Here is an 18,117-nt window from a genome sequence, read left to right as displayed (position 1 = left end):
TGTTTTATGGCGGTTGACAAACAACGTTTTGGTGCATTACCGCCACCTACTGGTATGGAGTGTGGATCGGGACTTTATACATTCCTGATTTAAAAAAATAAAAAATAAAATGAAAATGAAAATGAAAATGAAAAGAAAAGAAAGAACATCAATAAATAAATAAATAAATAAATAAACAACAAAGTTATATACTTTCTATCAAGTTTGTTCTCCTCAGATACTGAAACAAAAAAGGATAAGGCTGTCTGTGTAAGTGCCGCTGCTTTCAAGTGGTGCTCCTCACAGCACGGAGCAGGCACACTTTGCTCCTCCTCCCCCTCTTGTGATTTGACGTTGTACCGTCACGTGACTCAGGCAAACAAGCAAGCAAACAGGCTCAGCCAGCAGTACACACACAAGCAGCACAGAGACGGAACAGAAGATTGTCAGAGAGGGAGAGCAGCGCCGTGTGGCTGTATTTTCTGGCCGAAAATGAAACAACGGCAAGCTGTATAATTTGTAAAAAGGCTAAAAAGATACAGTGGTAACACAACAAATTTATACAAGCATGTGAAAAATCATGCGAAAGAAAACAAAAAAAAAAGAATTTGTTTTAAATGTTTTATAAGATTTGTTGGGAGTGATAATTGTGTAGCTACACTTTGTTTATTTAAGAAAAAAACCCAGAAAAGAAGTGCAATGAAGGGAGACATTTTATTTAATTATTGTATTGTAGTTTCTGAACAATATAAAATAATTTGTTTTAATTTGTTCTCGAGTGATAATTTTGTGCACTTTGTTTATTTAAGAAACAAATCCAGACATGACAATGTATGGGGAAAAATTGTTTTGTTACTGTTCTATTGTTTCTGAACAAAAACTTTTATTATGATAATAAAGTATTTTCTATTTACCTATAAACTTTACCCAAATTCTGTCCTGGCTTTAACTAATTAATAATCCAAAGGAAAAATCACAAAAACACTTAAAAGTCATGAAAATTCATTCAGATTTAGCAATTTGATGATGCATCCACCTTAATTATTAAAAAGTATCGGTATCGGCGATACTGGCCCTGTATTTACTTGGTATTGGATCGATACCAAATCTTGCAGTGTCGCACACCACTACAGTCTACTGCCGATTTTAAAGAACCACACCCACATTTATGTTTCTATATGACATGATTTCACACACAAAATAGGAAATGAAGACAGGAAAAAAGTAAATAAAATATGATTAGCAACAAAGGCTTATCATACTATCAATAAAGGCTACAAGAAAGAGAAAACTGAAATACTTCTTTGATAGGGCTGCAACCCATTTAAGCAGTTGATTAATCTGCTGATTATTTTCTCTAAATCTATTTATCAACTAAATGTAAGAAAAATGTGTATGGATTGCATGGATTGTAAAACTTATATTGGAGAGTTTAGGCTAAACTTAATTATTTGTCCTGGAAATGTAAAATTAAACTTATTGCATGCCAACTTACTAAACGTTGGCATTATACAGTAAATGGTGCATTGACCTTCATACAAATGGAGCAGTTGTGTCTTATAGCATGGTACAAGTTTATGTTAAAAAGCTAATTGTATGTGTGCTAGCAAGTGTGGCACTGCAAAAACAATTTGGACTGGATTATTTCTACATAGTTTTGTTGAAAACAGTATTTACAAGTTGACAACATATATGAACTCTTTTTTTATAATGGTGAAGAAACACAGCAAATTTCTTTTAATACCTATTTTACTAAGCAATTAATTAAGCACATGTGAAAAGAGATATCCTTTTAATGACATATTCATGCTACGTGTCCAGCACTACCAGGGCGCACTATACACAGATTCTATACAAAGTAAGCTGCCAAGGCAGCCATCTTGTCTTTAGGTTTTTTAGGATTGCCACGGCGTCCCCTGCCTCGTCCCCTTCCTCCTCGTCTAGCACCCCCGCCTCTAGGGTGCCTCATGGTTGCATGTTTGAGCTCCACCAGATCCTGGAAGACTGGATCACAGAAAACACAGCCGGTGTGTTGGGTCTCACTGGCAGGAAGTGGAGTACGAGTCTTGTTGAAGTCCACTGCAACAAGAGAGGCGTCACAGGCATCGCAGCTCTCCTGAGCAACCTACAAGAGGAGAAAGGGTCCTTAGAGTCAGCATAGAAGATCAAGAGAAATTGTAAGAGCTGACAAAATGACAAAACCTTAAAGAAAAAAACAAGATATCTTAGAAACAGGGGAGGGGGAATAATGAGCTGAGTTGACATCACCCCGCAGTTGACAGTGGAGCTTTGGCTAACTGAATCTTCTAGAAAGTGTTCAAAATCATGTTGAGGAGATGAGGACTGAGGACACTTCAGAGAAAGGAATATGCATGTGTGCCATGTATAAGTGATTTAAGAGACAAATTATGCTCATTTTCTGGTTCATTATTTATTTTTGGGTTACAACTGCAATAGGTTTACATACTTTGGTGCTCAAAAAACACTCAGTTTTCTCAAACTTTCCAGTGCTGCAGCACTGTATTCCCCCTCTGTCTGAAAAGCTCTGTTTTAGCTCCTGTCTCTTTAAGGCTCTTTTCAACAACATACTATGCACTGTATTTGGATTATACTGTAGCTCCCTTGTCAACATAAGTATATCTATCAGTGTTATTTCCAATCAGTAACGGTCTCCCATCAAATCAAAGATTTTTTCTTTTTTCCAATTTTCTCTCTCGAAGAAGGTCTTCATGGCAGGGGACAATGACCACACTTGGACTACGCCCCTCCTCTATTACCCTCAGCCCAACATTCTCACAGGGATGGACTGATACCCAGACCAGGTAGAAGTCACATCCCGAACACCCCTCTCTGCTCTCTTTGAGAGGCTGGTTCTACAGCACCTAAGGCCCCTGGTATGTGACTGCCTGGACCCGCTGCAGTTTGCCTACCAGGCTGACATTGGTGTGGAAGATGCCATCATCTCCCTGCTTGACCGAGCTTACACACACCTGGAGAAGCCTCGGACCACTGTCAGGATCATGTTCTGGTCGGACAACACTGATGCCCGTTACAGGAAAGGACAGAGCAGGCTGTTCTTTCTAAGGAGGCTCAGCTCCTTCAATGTGTACACTAGGCTACTACAGATCTTCCACCAGTCTGTGATGGCCAGTGTTATGGTCCTCCATACCATCAGTCACCAGAATGCACAACACCTCAACCTCCGGTCCCTTCTAATCCACTAAGACTCATATCACACACAACTTACAGTTAATGACAGATATTGCACCTGTATATACACAAACTGCCTGTATGAGTGTATACTCTGCTACTACTGTATGTTTATCTTTGGCAGTTTTTGCACGTTGCAAATTTAAATGAACATTGCACAGGTATATGTACACAGATCCATCTAGTGTATATAGCATTTCTATTCTATTATACTTTATCTACACTGAAAAAAAAATAAAAATAAGGGAACACTTAATCGTCACAGTACAACACCAAGTCAGTTAAACTTCAGGGATATCAATCTGTCCATTTAGGAAGCACAAATGATTGTGAATGAGTTTCAATTTTCTGCTTTGGTGCAAATAAAAGTGACAACAGGTGCAATGGAGAGGCAAAAGCAAGACAACCCCAAAAATGGGAATGGTTTTGCATGTGGTGACCTCAGACAATTGCTCTTCCATTCTCCTTCATGACTGATTCTTCTCTCATTTTGTGTTCTGCTAGTGACCTCGTCACTACTGGTAGCATGAGGCAGTGCCTGCCAGATCAGGTTGCACAGGTAGTCCATCTCCTCCAGGATGGCACATCCATACGCGTGGTCGCAAGAAGGTTTGCTGTGTCTCCCAGCACAGTCTCAAGAGCATGGAGGAGATACCAGGAGACTGGCCATTACACGAGGAGAGCTGGACAGGGCCGTAGAAGGGCATCAACCCAGCAGCGGGACTGGTATCTGCTCCTTTGTGTGAGGAGGAACAGGAGGAGCACTGCCAGAGCCCCTACAAAATGACCTCCTGCAGGCTACTGGTGTGCGTGTTTCGGACCAAACTGTCAGAAACAGACTCCATAAGGGTGGCATGAGGGCCCGATGTCCTCTAGAGGGACCTGTGCTCACAGCCCAGCACCGTGCAGCTCGATTGGCATTCGCGAGAGATCACCAAAATATGCAGGTCTGCCATTGGCACCCCGTTCTCTCCACAAATGAGAGCAGGTTCACACTGAGCACATGTTACAGGTGTGAAAGACTCTGGAAACATCATCCAGCATGACCTGTTTGGTGGTGGGTCAGTGATGGTCTGGACAGGCATATCCTAGGAGGGTCGCATAGACCTCCATGTCATAGCCAATGGTACCCTCACTGCGGTTAGGTACCAGGATTAAGTCCTCAGAGCAATTGCAAGACCCTACGCTGGTGTAGTGGGCCCTGGGTTCCTCCTGGTGCAGGACAATGCCCGGCCTCATGCGGCCAGAGTGTGTAGGCAGTTCCTGGATGACGAAGGCATTGATGCCATTGATTGGCACTCTCGTTCCCCTGACCTAAATCCAATTGAGCACCTATGGTATGTTATGTATCAGAGCATCTGATGCCGCAAAGTACTGCCACAGACTGTCCAGGAGCTCACTGATGCCCTGATCCAGGTCTGGGAGGAGATCCCACAGGACACAATCCGCCGACTCATCAGGAGCATGCCCAGATGTTGTCGAGAGTGCATTCAGGCATGCGGGGGCCATACACACTACTGACTCACATTATGAGTTGCCATGATAAAATTCCCGCAAGTTGGATCAGCCTGTGATTTTGGTTTCCATTGACCATTGTTACGTCATTTTGTTCTCAACAAATTATACAATGTACATCTGTAAAGATTTTTGACTTATATATAATAATTTGTTCATCAAGATCTGATGTGTGATTAAAGTGTTCCCTTAATTTTTTGAGCAGTGTATATGCTCCAAATGAGGACAAGCCATGGTTCATACATATGATCTTCTCCACAATGCGACAGCACAGCTCTGGAATTTTACTGCTAGGATGGGATTTTATTATATATTATATTAGAAATTGGACTTTTGTGTGATTTGGCACCAATTACAATTTGGACAATTAAAAATTTGAAACACAGGCTGATCCAAGTTGCGTGAATTTTATCACGGCATCTCATAATGTGACTCAGTAGTGTATATGACCCCCGCGTGCCTAAATGCACTCCTGAAAACGTCTGGGCATGCTCCTGATGAGTCAGCGGATGGTGTCCTGTAGGATCCCGCCAGACGTGGATCAGGGCATCAGTGAGCTCTTGGACAGTCTGAGGTGGTACTTGGCATTGGACGCACCGATACATCATGTCCCATAGGTGCTCAATTGGATTTAGGTCAGGGGAACAAGAGGGCCAGTCAATGACATCAAAGCCTTCATCATCCAGGAACTGCCTACACACTCTGGCCACATGAGACCAGGCATTGTTCTGCACCAGGAGGAACCCAGGACCCACTGCACCAGCGTAAGGTCTGACAACCGGCCAATTCTGCTGTTCTCTCGCGAATGCCAGTCGAGCTGCATGGTGCTGGGCTGTGAGCACAGGTCCCACTAGAGGAAAGTGCCATGAGGGTGCCCTTATGTCACCCTCATGGAGTCTGGTTCTGACAGTTTGGTCCGAAACATGCACACCAGTAGCCTACTGGAGGTCATTTTGTAGGGCTCTGGTAGTGCACCTCCCGTTCCTCTGTGCACTACGGAGCAGATACTGGTCCTGCTGCTGAGTTGATGCCCTTCTACGGCCCTGTCCAGCTCTCCTTGTGTGACGGCCAGTCTACTGGTATCTCCTCCATGCTCTTGAGACGGTGCTGGGAGACACAGCAAACGCACTTGGGACCACACGTATGGATGTGCCATCCAGGAGGAGATGGACTACCTGTGCAACCTGATTGGGCTGCAGTTACCAGCTAATGCTACCAGTAGTGACAAGGAGACGAGCAGAACACAAAACGAGAGAAGAATCAGTCAGTAAGGATAAGGAGAGAGCAATTGTCTTGCTTTTGCATCTCCATTGCACCTGTTGTCACTTTCATTTGCACCAAAGCAGGTGAAACTGATTCACAAGCACTCGTGCTTCCTAAATGGACAGAATTGATATCCCTGAAGTTTTACTGACTTGGTGTTATACTGTGATGTTGATGTTGTGTTCCTTTAATTTTTTTAAGCCGCGTATATCCATAAAACAGACTTCTATTCCATCAATCAATCCATTCACCATTACAAATCTCCTTTCAGAGGCCCTGTGGACGTTAGTTGGGGTAAAGTTAACCCGTCTATGTATCATAACAGATACCCCTCTCCTTCTGCCTGATTGGTGTAACAAGTGAAATACTTTGCTCAAAATCTTTATGTCTGATAAGTGGTTCTCTTGCAAAAATGCTATCTGACAATTGGCTCTTTTTAATGAATTTAGGATTTTCTCCTTTTTTATGGGACTATTGAAACCTTTGACATTGTAGCTTATCACCTAAAGTGATCCGATAACTCAAAGGCAGGACCAGAAAAATATTAATATTGCCTTTCAATAAGGTGATGGAGGGAGAAGATGAATGCAGAGAAAGAAGTTGAAGGTGGAGTATGAAATATCTGGATGTAATGGAGTGAGTGTGAGGCATGTTTGTGAGGCATGTTTAAAGATTGACGTTTTAAGACATTGTATGTGACATTGTGCAATATACATAATGGTGGGTTCAGACAGAAATCAAAGCAGTGTGTAGATTACATACTAAGTCAATGCAAAGACACAAATAGACAACAATTCATATCTATTCATGCTGGCTCAGGAAAATGGTACAAATTACGCCAATATGCCAAATTTGGGCCAGGTGGAGTGGGGAGGGACAGTTGTGTCTCAGTTTCTCAAAGCAGGGCAACAATGGAGAAGAGTCATCTGCAGAGGCAAATCTTCTGAAGCAATAAACACACACACTCTTGGTGGGTGCCTTTGCTCGCTAGCTTATGACTATAATGAAGTATATTAAAGTAATCTGGCGGTTTCGGCCGCATAAACTAAAATGATCCCAATATCAAAACACATCTTAAGAATATATAGACAAAAGATGTAGCACTATTTCTTACCTGCACTCTGTGTGCATGTTCAAAGAAGTGCACCACCACATTGCATTTATTACAGGCCATCCTCCATTTTGGTCCAGAGGTGGGATCCAGCACCAAAACCCCACTTTCACACTCCACACACTGTCCAATGCCATAAGAGTTCAGGGAGTGCTGACAAGACGGATGGGTACATTCATTGCATCCCATACCTGGGAAAAAACACATTAAAAGAAGGGGTCAGAAGGCTATATAGACCAAAAATAAGGGCCAGATTTACTTTCAAGGAAGTTGACCCCGCCAGATAATGGGCTGTTTCTTTTTTTGATATGCTGGTTATTCTAGCAGCTGTGATGAAGAAAATAACATCTAGATCCAAAGAGAAGCCATTTCTCCAGGGAGATCCAGCAATCCTGCTGAAATAAAGACTTTGAAGTCATTACTCCGGTTCTGCTTTTTTACACTGAACAAGAAAATTCCCACGTAATGTCATCTCATTGTATAATTTTATGTCAAACAATATCGCGTCTGTGACGGCGCCATCAACAGCAGACACCATACAGTGCTAGTATTTTCTTTGCGTTTCATAAATTAAGACAAATAACGTCACAACACTGTTTTGGGTAAGATTTATCATTTTATTATTAACTGTGGTTTTCATTATGATACTAAGTTTTCAATTTAAGTGCACACATTTTGGTTAACTTTAAGTGGTCATAAGTTCCTTGTAATATTAGTTTTATTTAACTATTTAAACTGTTCTTGTGTAATTTGTTTATTGCAAACACCTGATTTTTTTTTAAAATGTTTCCAATAAACCTAAAATGCAATGGGGGTTGAATAATTTTGATTGCAACTGTATATATTTATATATATATTTACACCCCTCGTTTTGCTTCATTCATTGGGTCGGTTTTGTTCAGTTGTTTTTGTTATAGCATTGTTTAGCTGACCTCATCTATGTTAAAGGACCCAGAGCAAAAAGAAGCACGCATCCCGCAAAACAGAGTACTTCTGCCATGGTCGTGTGCGGTACCAGGCAGGATTGAATGATAGCAATGTTGTGCCAAATGCACGCTTTGGGTAGCTACCCAATATTGGCTGAGATGACGTATTGCAATTCAAGTCACTGACAGCCTAGAAAGTGGGCTGCTTTGGGGCAGTGCTTGTTGGGGAGGGTACAGGAGAAGCAGTGCTTGTGGATGGTATAGGAGTAGTAAGGTTAGCCGTGATGCTGCTACTGCTATTACTACAGGCATGAACAGCTCTAGGCTTTTTAATAGGTCGGAAAAACAGATGCATCATACAGTATCAAGTCAAACAGTAACTTGTGTTTTTTTCGGCGGATTTGGCAACTACTGCGATTAATTGCATTCATTTTTAACGAATTCATTTTGTGGGTAATCTTTTACATTTTGATTTTTGATTTAAGGGGGCAAAACACTTATTTGAGGAAGCTCTGCCCCCTCTTGCCCCTGCATAGAGCCAGCCCCGCGTCCCAGACACATACTGGAAAAAGTCAAATCTACTGTATTCCTAAAATACACATTGTTTTGGGGCTTTTAAAAAAAGCTTTTTGGGCTTTTCGAAACATGTGTGGGCCCAGCATGACTGAGCTTGACTGATCCGATCTGATCCGATTCACACATTTCAATTCCTATAAAATATATCCCTATAATATAGTATATATTCTTCACAATAGAAGTCACAAAACATGTTTGTTTAAGGGGGAGAAAGGGGGGTTCCAGTGGTTGGCCACAATTGTGAGATGTCGCAGCAGTCTGCTTGGAGGCGGAGCGGGCTCCCTTTGGCCCCTTTCCAGGGACAGTCCATCCTGCGCGTCTGAACTTGTGCATTAAAACTGGTAGTGGAAAAGCAAGTCAGCAAGGCCTGGCTTGTCGCGACGCGAAAAGGGCCTTAGAAAGGATTTTGAAAAAGGCTTTGATTTTTCTAGATAATTTATCATCATCTAACAAACTTTTACAAAGTAACAATGAATTACTAGTGTTTGGGCTGGTTATAGGTTTGCTGTCGGGATCACAAGGCTCCAGCTAATTAAGCACTACGTAACAACCGCTAGATTTACAACAAGTTAACATTCAGGTTTACTCCTACCTTTCTTCATGTCCCTGAAAGGCGGATTGCTGAAACAGTAGGGGCACAGGGGGTAGCTCTTGCCCCGGGCCCCAGATGTCCACAGCACAAGCTCAAAGTCATCCAGTGGACAGCGGAGCTCCTTGTAGAGCTTGATGGCTCCATTCTGGGGAAGACTATAGGTCTCATCACAGTGGGAGCAGTGGAGCCTGCTGGGCTTGGCCTGCAGATACACATTAGGATTAGATCAAGTGCATTTTTCATTATGGGAACTTCAAATCCCCAAACCAGGAACCTTCCATGACCTGAACTTTGAACCTGCAAGAAGTTTTGGCTCCAGGTTCTGGGTTAAAGTGATAAATGACTTCTACTTACTATTGACTTAAACTCTACCTCAGTGCATCTATTACTGGATCTCAGTGCTTTTGATACCATAGATCACCATAGAGCATACTGTCAGGTTGACTTGAATGTCAATTTGGCATCTCTGGCCTGGCTCTTGCTTGGCTTAAGTCTTACCTATTGGAAAGAACACAATGTGTTTCTTATAATAATACTTCTTCAATATTTACTGATGTGAAGTTTGGAGTTCCCCAGGGCTCTGTTCTTTGCCCTTTGCTCTTCTCTTTATATATCTTAACTCTTGGCTAAATTATTCAGAGTTATGAAATACATTTCCACTGCTATGCGGACAATACTCAGCTGTATGTGCCCATGATGATAAATCTCAAATAATTAAATTAGAGACCGGCTTGTTTGTGTTGAAGAAATTGATGTCAGAAAACGTCCTGCTGATTCTCTTCAATCTCTTTTGATCAGCACAAAGAAATCACCAAGATTGCATTTTACCATCTACGCAACAAAGCTACAATAAGGTCTTTCCTGTCCACAGCTAATGCAAAGATCCTAATTCATGCCTTTGTTTCATCTAGACTGGATTACTGTTATGCTTTATTTTCGGGTCTGCCGCGCAAGAGCACTAAAAGTCTTCAAATGGTTCAGAATGCTGCAGCTACAGTCTTAAAATGCACAAGAAAATGTGATCATATTACACCAATCCTAGCCTCACTGCATTGGCTCATGACATACAAAACTGTTAACGGCCTTGCCCCATTGTACCTGTCTGATACCATATATTCCACCTTGCGAGTCTCTTACCCATAGTATTAGAATTCACATTGTCCTGCAGACGAGAAACAATATGTTTATTTCTGATTAACATTGTATTTCTCTAACTTTTTGTTCCCTCAAGCTGCAAGCTGTGTCACTCTCTCACTATTCTCTCTCTACAGCTTTCTCCTCCTCCTCCTCCTCCTCACACGAGGGAGGAGGACTCCCTCGTGTGACTTGGCCACCACTTGGCGATGCCTTGGCCTGCTCAGTCATCCTCCTAGATCCACACACTTTACATATATCATATAATCATTTGTATCAGATATTCTAACAATTGTTATTGTTGTTCTGTTTTGTACTTGCGACATCTACTACATGTCTGTCCGTCCTGGGAGAGGGATCCCTCCTCTGTGGCTCTCCCTGCGATTTCTTCCATTTTTTTTCTCCCCGTTAAAAGTTTTTTTTTCTCAATATGGCAAGCTTTTCCTCACTCGAATTGAGGGTCTAAGGACAGAAGATGTTGTTCACTGTACAGTTTGTAAAGCCCACTAAAGCAATGTGACTGTGATTTTGGGCTATAGAAATAAAATTGGTTTGATTTGCTTTGATTGCTCGCTGTAAATTCCCCTTTAAACGCCACCAACCTCTTTGGCTCACAGCTGTGTCTCTGGGCTAGAGACAGTTGATAGGCAGAGGGCTGCCTCAACATACAAACCTTGCTTGAACAATTTGGTTTCAGCAAGCCGGCGTTTGCCACTGGATTGCTCGCGGAGGGGCACCCTGCCTTTTGGAAATCTGGCCTGTCCATTGTCTCTGGCTCAGAGACACTCTGGCAGTGAATACTGGCTCCAGGGGAGGAGTATATACCAAGAAGAGCAGCAGCCTGCCGGTGGACCACTGTCTGGTCCTAAAGAGAGACTTTGAGTTTGGGTTTTCTCCTCCTCCTGCAAGTTTTCAATCACGCGTAGGGATGTTTCAAGATCTTCCTGGCTGATGTTGAGCTGGGTTGACTCAGTGCAGCCTGCTTCTTGCTAGGGTGTTGTGGTTGGGAATGATGCACCTTTGGATCATAGAAGTGACTGCAATGTGCTCCTTAAGCTGAGCATTGGGGCAGAGATTTGAGGTTGATGTTCAAGACAGATTTGGGCTCTGTTGTTTTAGTCAAGGTTTGTTTGCACTCAACAACACATCTCATGGCCAACACACGTAGCTTTCGACCGTCTTGTGTCCGGGACAGGCCAGAATACCTTGATTATAACTGATTGTGGGATGGAGGTTCTTAATGAAAAGATTTTTGAAATTCATGTCTTCTTACATTCCTAGTTAATTTCTTGAACCAAAGTAGCCTTGCAAGCGATGTTAGTGCTCGTTGGGAGACTCTTGGCATTGTTGTTTGACTGCCAAAGCAGCTGTCAAACCTGTTTGTCGTTCAAGGTCTGAAAACTCCTGTATTAGGGCTTGTCGCAGCAGCTGATGATCAGCTCAGATGAAGTCAGTCTGGCATTCCATGAATTTGCTGGCTTTACCAGCTGGAAGTCACTTTGATCAGATAGATTTAGTCATCTATCATAGCATTTGTTTACTTTCTCAAGAAGTAGTCAATGTCTGTTTGATAGATGTGAATATCATGAGCTTCTGTTGGGCTTCAGTCAAATTGCACAATGTTGCAGGCGATTTTGGCAAGGTCTCTGTCAGAAATTACTCAAATTTGGTCAGTAAAGCCAGAACACCCAAATGTTACTTTCCTCCAAAAATTGTGACTTTTCGTCAAATGGTGTTGCCATGGCAACAAACTATTCGCCATGAAACAGGAAATTGTTGTTGAGGGGCTAGCAATACCCGAAAACCTACAAAGCTTGGCACACATGTCAAAAGTAGCAAAACGTGATATTTGATATGGGTATCAGGATTACCGGTGGAAAAAGGGCTCAAAAACGCCCCTTAAAAAACTTCCTCTACATTTCACAGAGGTGTATGAAATTTGGCAGGCAGGCAGATTGAACAGCTTCAGACATATAAGAAAAAAAAAGTCTCTTGAAGCAAATGTGTAAACCCAACAGGAAGTCTGCCATTTTGTGAAATTTTAGTGTATTCTTGGCCATTTATAGGGGTCATACTTTAAATGGCAAATGGACTGTACTTATATAGCACAAGTCTAGTCTTAGCGACCACTCAAAGCGCATTACAACACAAGTCAGCATTCACCAATATATTCATTAACTGGTGTCAGGGTGCCACCTGCTCATCAGGAGCGATAACCATATGCACACATACACAGTTGCTGTCCTTTGACTGCCTGGGGGAGGGGTCTTGACACCTCTCCACCCCACCAGAGTCAGAAGCCGTTAAATATTCCACCGTTATTCTGTCTCGCCATTTGTATGATTGTTACAGAGGTAGAATGGGGCCGTTCACTTTTTGACAACTAAGCAGATCCATCATTGGATGCTCAAAAGACATTCAAAATACAGAGAGATGTCTGACTCTTCAACCCACTTAAGCAACGTTATAAGCCCAAATAACAGTAATGTGGTAGCAGGCTTTTCTTTGGCATCTTATCTGAGGAAAAATTATACGTGGAAAAAGTCACTGTCACACTGTCTGTCCTTCCGACTCTTCGTCACACTTCTGCCCAGAAAACAGCATCGGTCCGCAGCAGCAAGAGCCCAGCAGCCCCCTCTGTTGACTAGTGGTGATTATGTGACAAATTTTCAAGCAAAAAATCTTTAACTCTCATGTCTTTGTCGCCTTCTCTTATTGTGTTGTTGTAGTTACTTTATTTGGCAACAAAATAAAATCGCCAAATATAATGACGAAAAGTCTCCATGACCCTGTCAGCTCTCACTACTGAGTCTTAGGTGAACTTCCCCCCGGAAAACTGCATTCCTCTCCGCGAGTGAGAGCCAGACAGGGTAATCTATTTACTGAGTGTGATTATCGCTTTCCACGATGCATGGTGGGTCAGGATCTAAATCACAGTACAATATAACAGCATGCATATGATTATGAACAGTTTGATGAGACAGATTTACGGGGGGAAACTGGATGGAAACACACTAAAACCCACACAAAGATCTCAACATTATGATGTGTACTGTCAATCCTCTTTTGGTTCCAAAACACTGGCATGCTGTATGAAATGTCACACTGGAGTGGCTTAATGCCAGCACTGCTTGGTTCAATGTAAACCAAAAATCCAAAACCAAAAAAAGGGCAGTGTAGAGGCGAGCATTCATTGGGGCGCTATTGTGGAATCTCTGTCTGAAAGGGCAAGAGCAAGCAGTCTATTCAGACAGACACAAAGGCCATTTGTACATTGTGAAGTTTAATGTTGGAGATGATGATAAATGCTCCCACTACATTTTTAGGTTTGGCAGAATATTAATTAAATAATTTCTCCTAGGAAAAGAGAGAGAGAGAGAGAGAAAGAAAGAGAGAGAGACAGAGTGACTTAAATAAACTTTGGGCCATGCCATTTAATGAAAACTCGAGCTTTTGATTACTTTTCATCACAAAGGTATTAAGATTGGCCATTGAATATGTGAAGTTGATCGGATTAAAGCTGTAGGAGGGGTTCGTCAAAATACTACAACAAATGGCTTACTTCCTGCTGGATTGATGAGTTTTTTTGTAGCTGTTGGTGCCATAGATATGTGCACAGAATTTCAAGCAATATGTCAAACCAGCTGCAGGGTCTGTTGTAAGAAGTATAGAAAAATTATATTTCCTGTTGACACTAGGTGGCGCTATGACTATAACAGAATCTTGGCATATCAATGTCTTCAGGCTGGGACTCTTATCAAACATGTGAAGTTTGATGCAGATTTGACTATGTACAGCCGAGTTATAACAATTTCTTGTTATATGTCGCCACATCATCCTTCACCTTGGCCTTCAATGAACACTTGAATGTTCACAATACAGCATCATCAAACATGCAGTTTGACAGTGTTCTCTTACCATGTCTAAATGGCAGATTCGGTCATTCGGCGAGGAGGAGTACATAACTTCTTAAAAAATTTAATTTCCTGCCGCCAGTAGGGAGCACTATGAAGAAATCTAACTTTTAATGACTTTGAATCACAAAGTTGTGATGATTGCCCTAGCAAAATGTCAAGTCGAACAGGGTAAAGCTGTAGGATGAGTTTGTAAAAGTACAACACGTGCAAATCGCCAAAAATTAGCCCTAAATTAAAAATGGCTGACTTCCTGTAGGGTTTAGGTCATGGCACCAAGAGACTTTTTTGTAGGTCTAGGTGCAATACACGTGTACCGAATTTTTGTATCTGTTTGTATCTGAACGTACTCCCACGGTCTGCGTTTTAGGGGGCGCTAGCGAGCCATTTTGCCTCGCCCATACTTGTCACCCACAAATTACTTACATTTCCAGCACTTTTGAATTTTGTGCAAATTTTCAAGAGTTTTTGAGCATGTTTAGGCCCTCAAAAACACAGAAAGAACAATACTTCCTTCAGTTTTAATAGGGTCCTTGCACCAGTCCATGCTCGGGCCCAAATAATTCCCTGGATTTCAAAAGGGTCCTCAGACTGTTTCAGTCATCCGTGAACTTAATTGCATTTTTCATGGGCTAAAGATGCTCGAAAAAAAAATTAAGCCTTACGTGGGTGTCTCAGCCACAGGCATAGAGAATTGGTTCAATAGCGCCCCTTAAGCACATTCAAAACTGAAGCCCCCATCTTGAACTTTGAATGGCATTCACAAAATATGGTAGGCAGATGGAGAATCTCCAGACTTAAAAAAAAAAGCCTCTTGGGCTTATGCTGTGAACTCAACGGGAAGTCAGCCATGTTTAATTTATTATGAAAATTCAGTGCATTTTTGGCCATTTCCAGGGGTCAAACTTCTGAGCTTACTGGCAAAAAGTTATCAAAAGCTTGCATTTTTGGCAAACGGCATAGTTTTGGCAAGGTGTCAAATTAGATTATGTCACAGGAAGACAAATATGAAACAGGAAGTGGTGTTTAACTCTACTGAACATGTTCGAATCGGCACCGAACTTTCCATGGTTGTTGAGAGTATAGGTCTGAACACCGTCATATGCAAATATTTAGTAATAGTCATGACGCCACCTACTGGCAACAGGAAATTACATGCTTCAAACACTGATGTACTTCACCTCCTGGGTTGAACAGATCCACTTCAAATTTGGTCAGAGAAGCCTGAAGACCTCAATGATGCATCATTGCATCATTGCATCATAATTTATCCAATCTGCCCCAAACTGCATGTGTTTGATAAGAGACATAGCTTGAAGACATCTACATGCTATTTTTCAGTAATAGTTTTAGTGCCAGATACTGGTTACAGGTGCCATACTCACAAGTTACAAATTAGTCCAAGTAGATTAACCCAATCCACCTCAAATTTGGTCAGTAAAGCTTCAAAACCTAATAATGTTTCCCTCCAAAGATTGTTTTGTCACACAGTGTTGCCATGATGATGTATTATTTGCCATGAAGCAGTAAGTTGCCCCCTGCAAAACTTTAACAAGGTAGCCCTAAGCCTACTTTTTTTGAGATATACGAAATTTGGAAAGCTGATGGGAAATCTTGAGCGTGAGCTTCCAACTTAAGTTTTTAATAACTGATCAAAAATCAGGTTATTAAAAACTTACATTTTCTGCAAACGGCGTAGCAATTTGGTATACATGTGTAAAACAACTAGACCTTCAAAAAAGTTTCTTGTTGACATGACCTAAACCCAACAGGAAGTCGTCAATTTTCTGCTCATTTTTGGCTAACTTCACGTGTTGTTCTTTTATAAACTTTTCCTACAGCTTTAATCACACCAATTTCAAACTTTGTCAGGGCAATCTTAACACGTTTGTAATGAAAAGTAATGAGTTTTCATTGAAGATTGACGTCATGGCAACACGGCAAATATCCATTATTTGCCAATAAACACAGAAGTTGCTGGAACTTGTCCATGGTCGAATCTGAACCAATATTCACACGTTTTGTATGCGTACAGGCCTGAACACATTTATGTGCAATTATTCAGTTTGGTCATAGTGCCCCCCAGTGGCAGCAGAAAATGTAATTTTTTAAACAGTGAGATCCTCCTTCTAGCTGGATGATCACATCAACCTCAAACGTGCTGAGGAAACACTTAAGAGCTTGATTATGCTATGTTGTAAACATTGTGAGATCTGTTGAAGGGCCTGGTCTAACCCTAACCCTAACCCATGAAACACACAATTGCTGTATAGTAACTCCACTGTGCATGGTCGAAAACTTCACGTTTGATAAGAGTCCCATGAACACATGAATATGGTAATATTCGCTTACAATTGTAGTGCCTCCTGATGGCTTTAGAAAATTACAATGCCCAAAGCATCACACTGCCTCTGCCAGCTTGCCTTCTTTGCAAAGTGCATTCTGGTGCCATCTCTTCCTTCACAGAGCCAGCCATCCACATGATGTAAAATAAAACATAATTCATCAGACCAGGCCACCTTCTTCCATTGCTCCTTGGTGCAGTTCTGATGTTCATGTGCCCATTGTAGCTTGTAGCTTTCATCAGTGTACAGCATGCGGCTATGTAGCCCCATACACAGCAAGCTGCAATACAGTTTATGTTCTGACACCTTTCTATCAGAACCAGCATTACATTTTCAGCAATTTGTGTTACCATAGCTCTTCAGTAGGATCGGACAACACAGGCTAGGCTTTGCTCCCTACTCGCATCAATGAGCCGAGCGCGTCCATGACCTTGTTGGCAGTTCACCTGTTGTGCTTCCTTTGGTAGGTATCAGCCACTGCAGACCAGGAACACCCAACAAGACCTGCAGTTTTGGAGATGCTCTGACCCAACCATCTAGCCACCACAATTTGGCCCTTGTCAAAGTTGCTCAGATCCTAAAGCTTTCCCATCTTTCCTGCTTCCAACCCAACAACTTCGAGAACAAAATGTTTACTTGCAGCCTTATATATCCCACCTACTGACAGGTGCCATTGTAACAAAATACTAAATGTTATTCACTTCACCTATCAGTGGTTATAACGTTATAACTGATCAGTGTGTATCAAAAGGCCAGAGGTCATCACTGACATCTAGAAGGCATCAGCATACCCATGCCTCAGAGGCATTATGGGTTATTGTGTGTAGAGATAGTGGCTGAAAAAATTAATTTATACCATAAGTTAAAAAAAATGTAATCCATTACACAATGAAGGGTGCTAGAAGTGATTGGGTTTGCATACTTTTTCTAGCCATTTTATGTCTGAAGAAAATGAAGTATTACTAAAGAACATTACACCACCATGTGAATCCCAGTAGCTACTGTACATGTGCTTGATTCCTAATACAAACTTTCATGACAAAGTTCCTTGAAACTCTAAAAAGGCCAAACCAGCCAAATGTACATCTCCAGTGCATATGAAGCAATCAAAACACGTGAGTTCCTCAGCCTACATTGCACTCAGAGAACTTTATACAAGGTCCTTGTGGTTTCCACCTGAACACGGTACTTAACCGTCATACGCAACCTACTAAGCATGTATTCAGAAACTATGACAATGAATCATGCATCTACAGCCTCATGATTTATTCATGAATTTAAAAGGGGTTCTGACATCAGATGGAAATAATAATAAAGGGATCAGTCCACTTTGGCATTTTTGACTTTGAAGGCCAGAGCTCAACAGCCAGACATCACATGATCCAGAAAGGAAGGTAAATGGAACTTTCGTGATTTCAAATAAAAAATAATAATACAATTTTTATGCAAAGATTTTTGATTTGATGATAGATGCTAGAGGCAGTCATATTTGTGGGGAGAATGGGGATATACTAGGAATCCTAGGAACACTGGGAACCCACTATTGAGGTTA

General features: G+C 41.7%; 1 protein-coding gene across 1 annotated transcript in view; it reads right to left on the bottom strand.

Moving 5' to 3' along the window:
* Positions 1–1,754: 1,754 nt before the first annotated feature.
* Positions 1,755–18,117, bottom strand: part of top3b (DNA topoisomerase III beta) — a 38,112-nt gene continuing 21,749 nt past the window's right edge. Inside the window, exons 16-18 of the mRNA XM_073465322.1 lie at positions 9,173–9,374; positions 7,082–7,269; positions 1,755–2,104 (exon numbers count right to left, since the gene is read on the bottom strand). Coding sequence (XP_073321423.1) covers positions 1,829–2,104; positions 7,082–7,269; positions 9,173–9,374 — 666 coding nt within the window. The 3' untranslated portion in view covers positions 1,755–1,828. The remainder of the gene's footprint in view (positions 2,105–7,081; positions 7,270–9,172; positions 9,375–18,117) is intronic.

This window comes from Pagrus major, chromosome 5, assembly GCF_040436345.1.
Source record: "Pagrus major chromosome 5, Pma_NU_1.0".
In the NCBI taxonomy this organism is placed as follows: Eukaryota; Metazoa; Chordata; class Actinopteri; order Spariformes; family Sparidae; genus Pagrus; species Pagrus major.
This window is presented reverse-complemented; position numbering and strand designations above follow the sequence as displayed.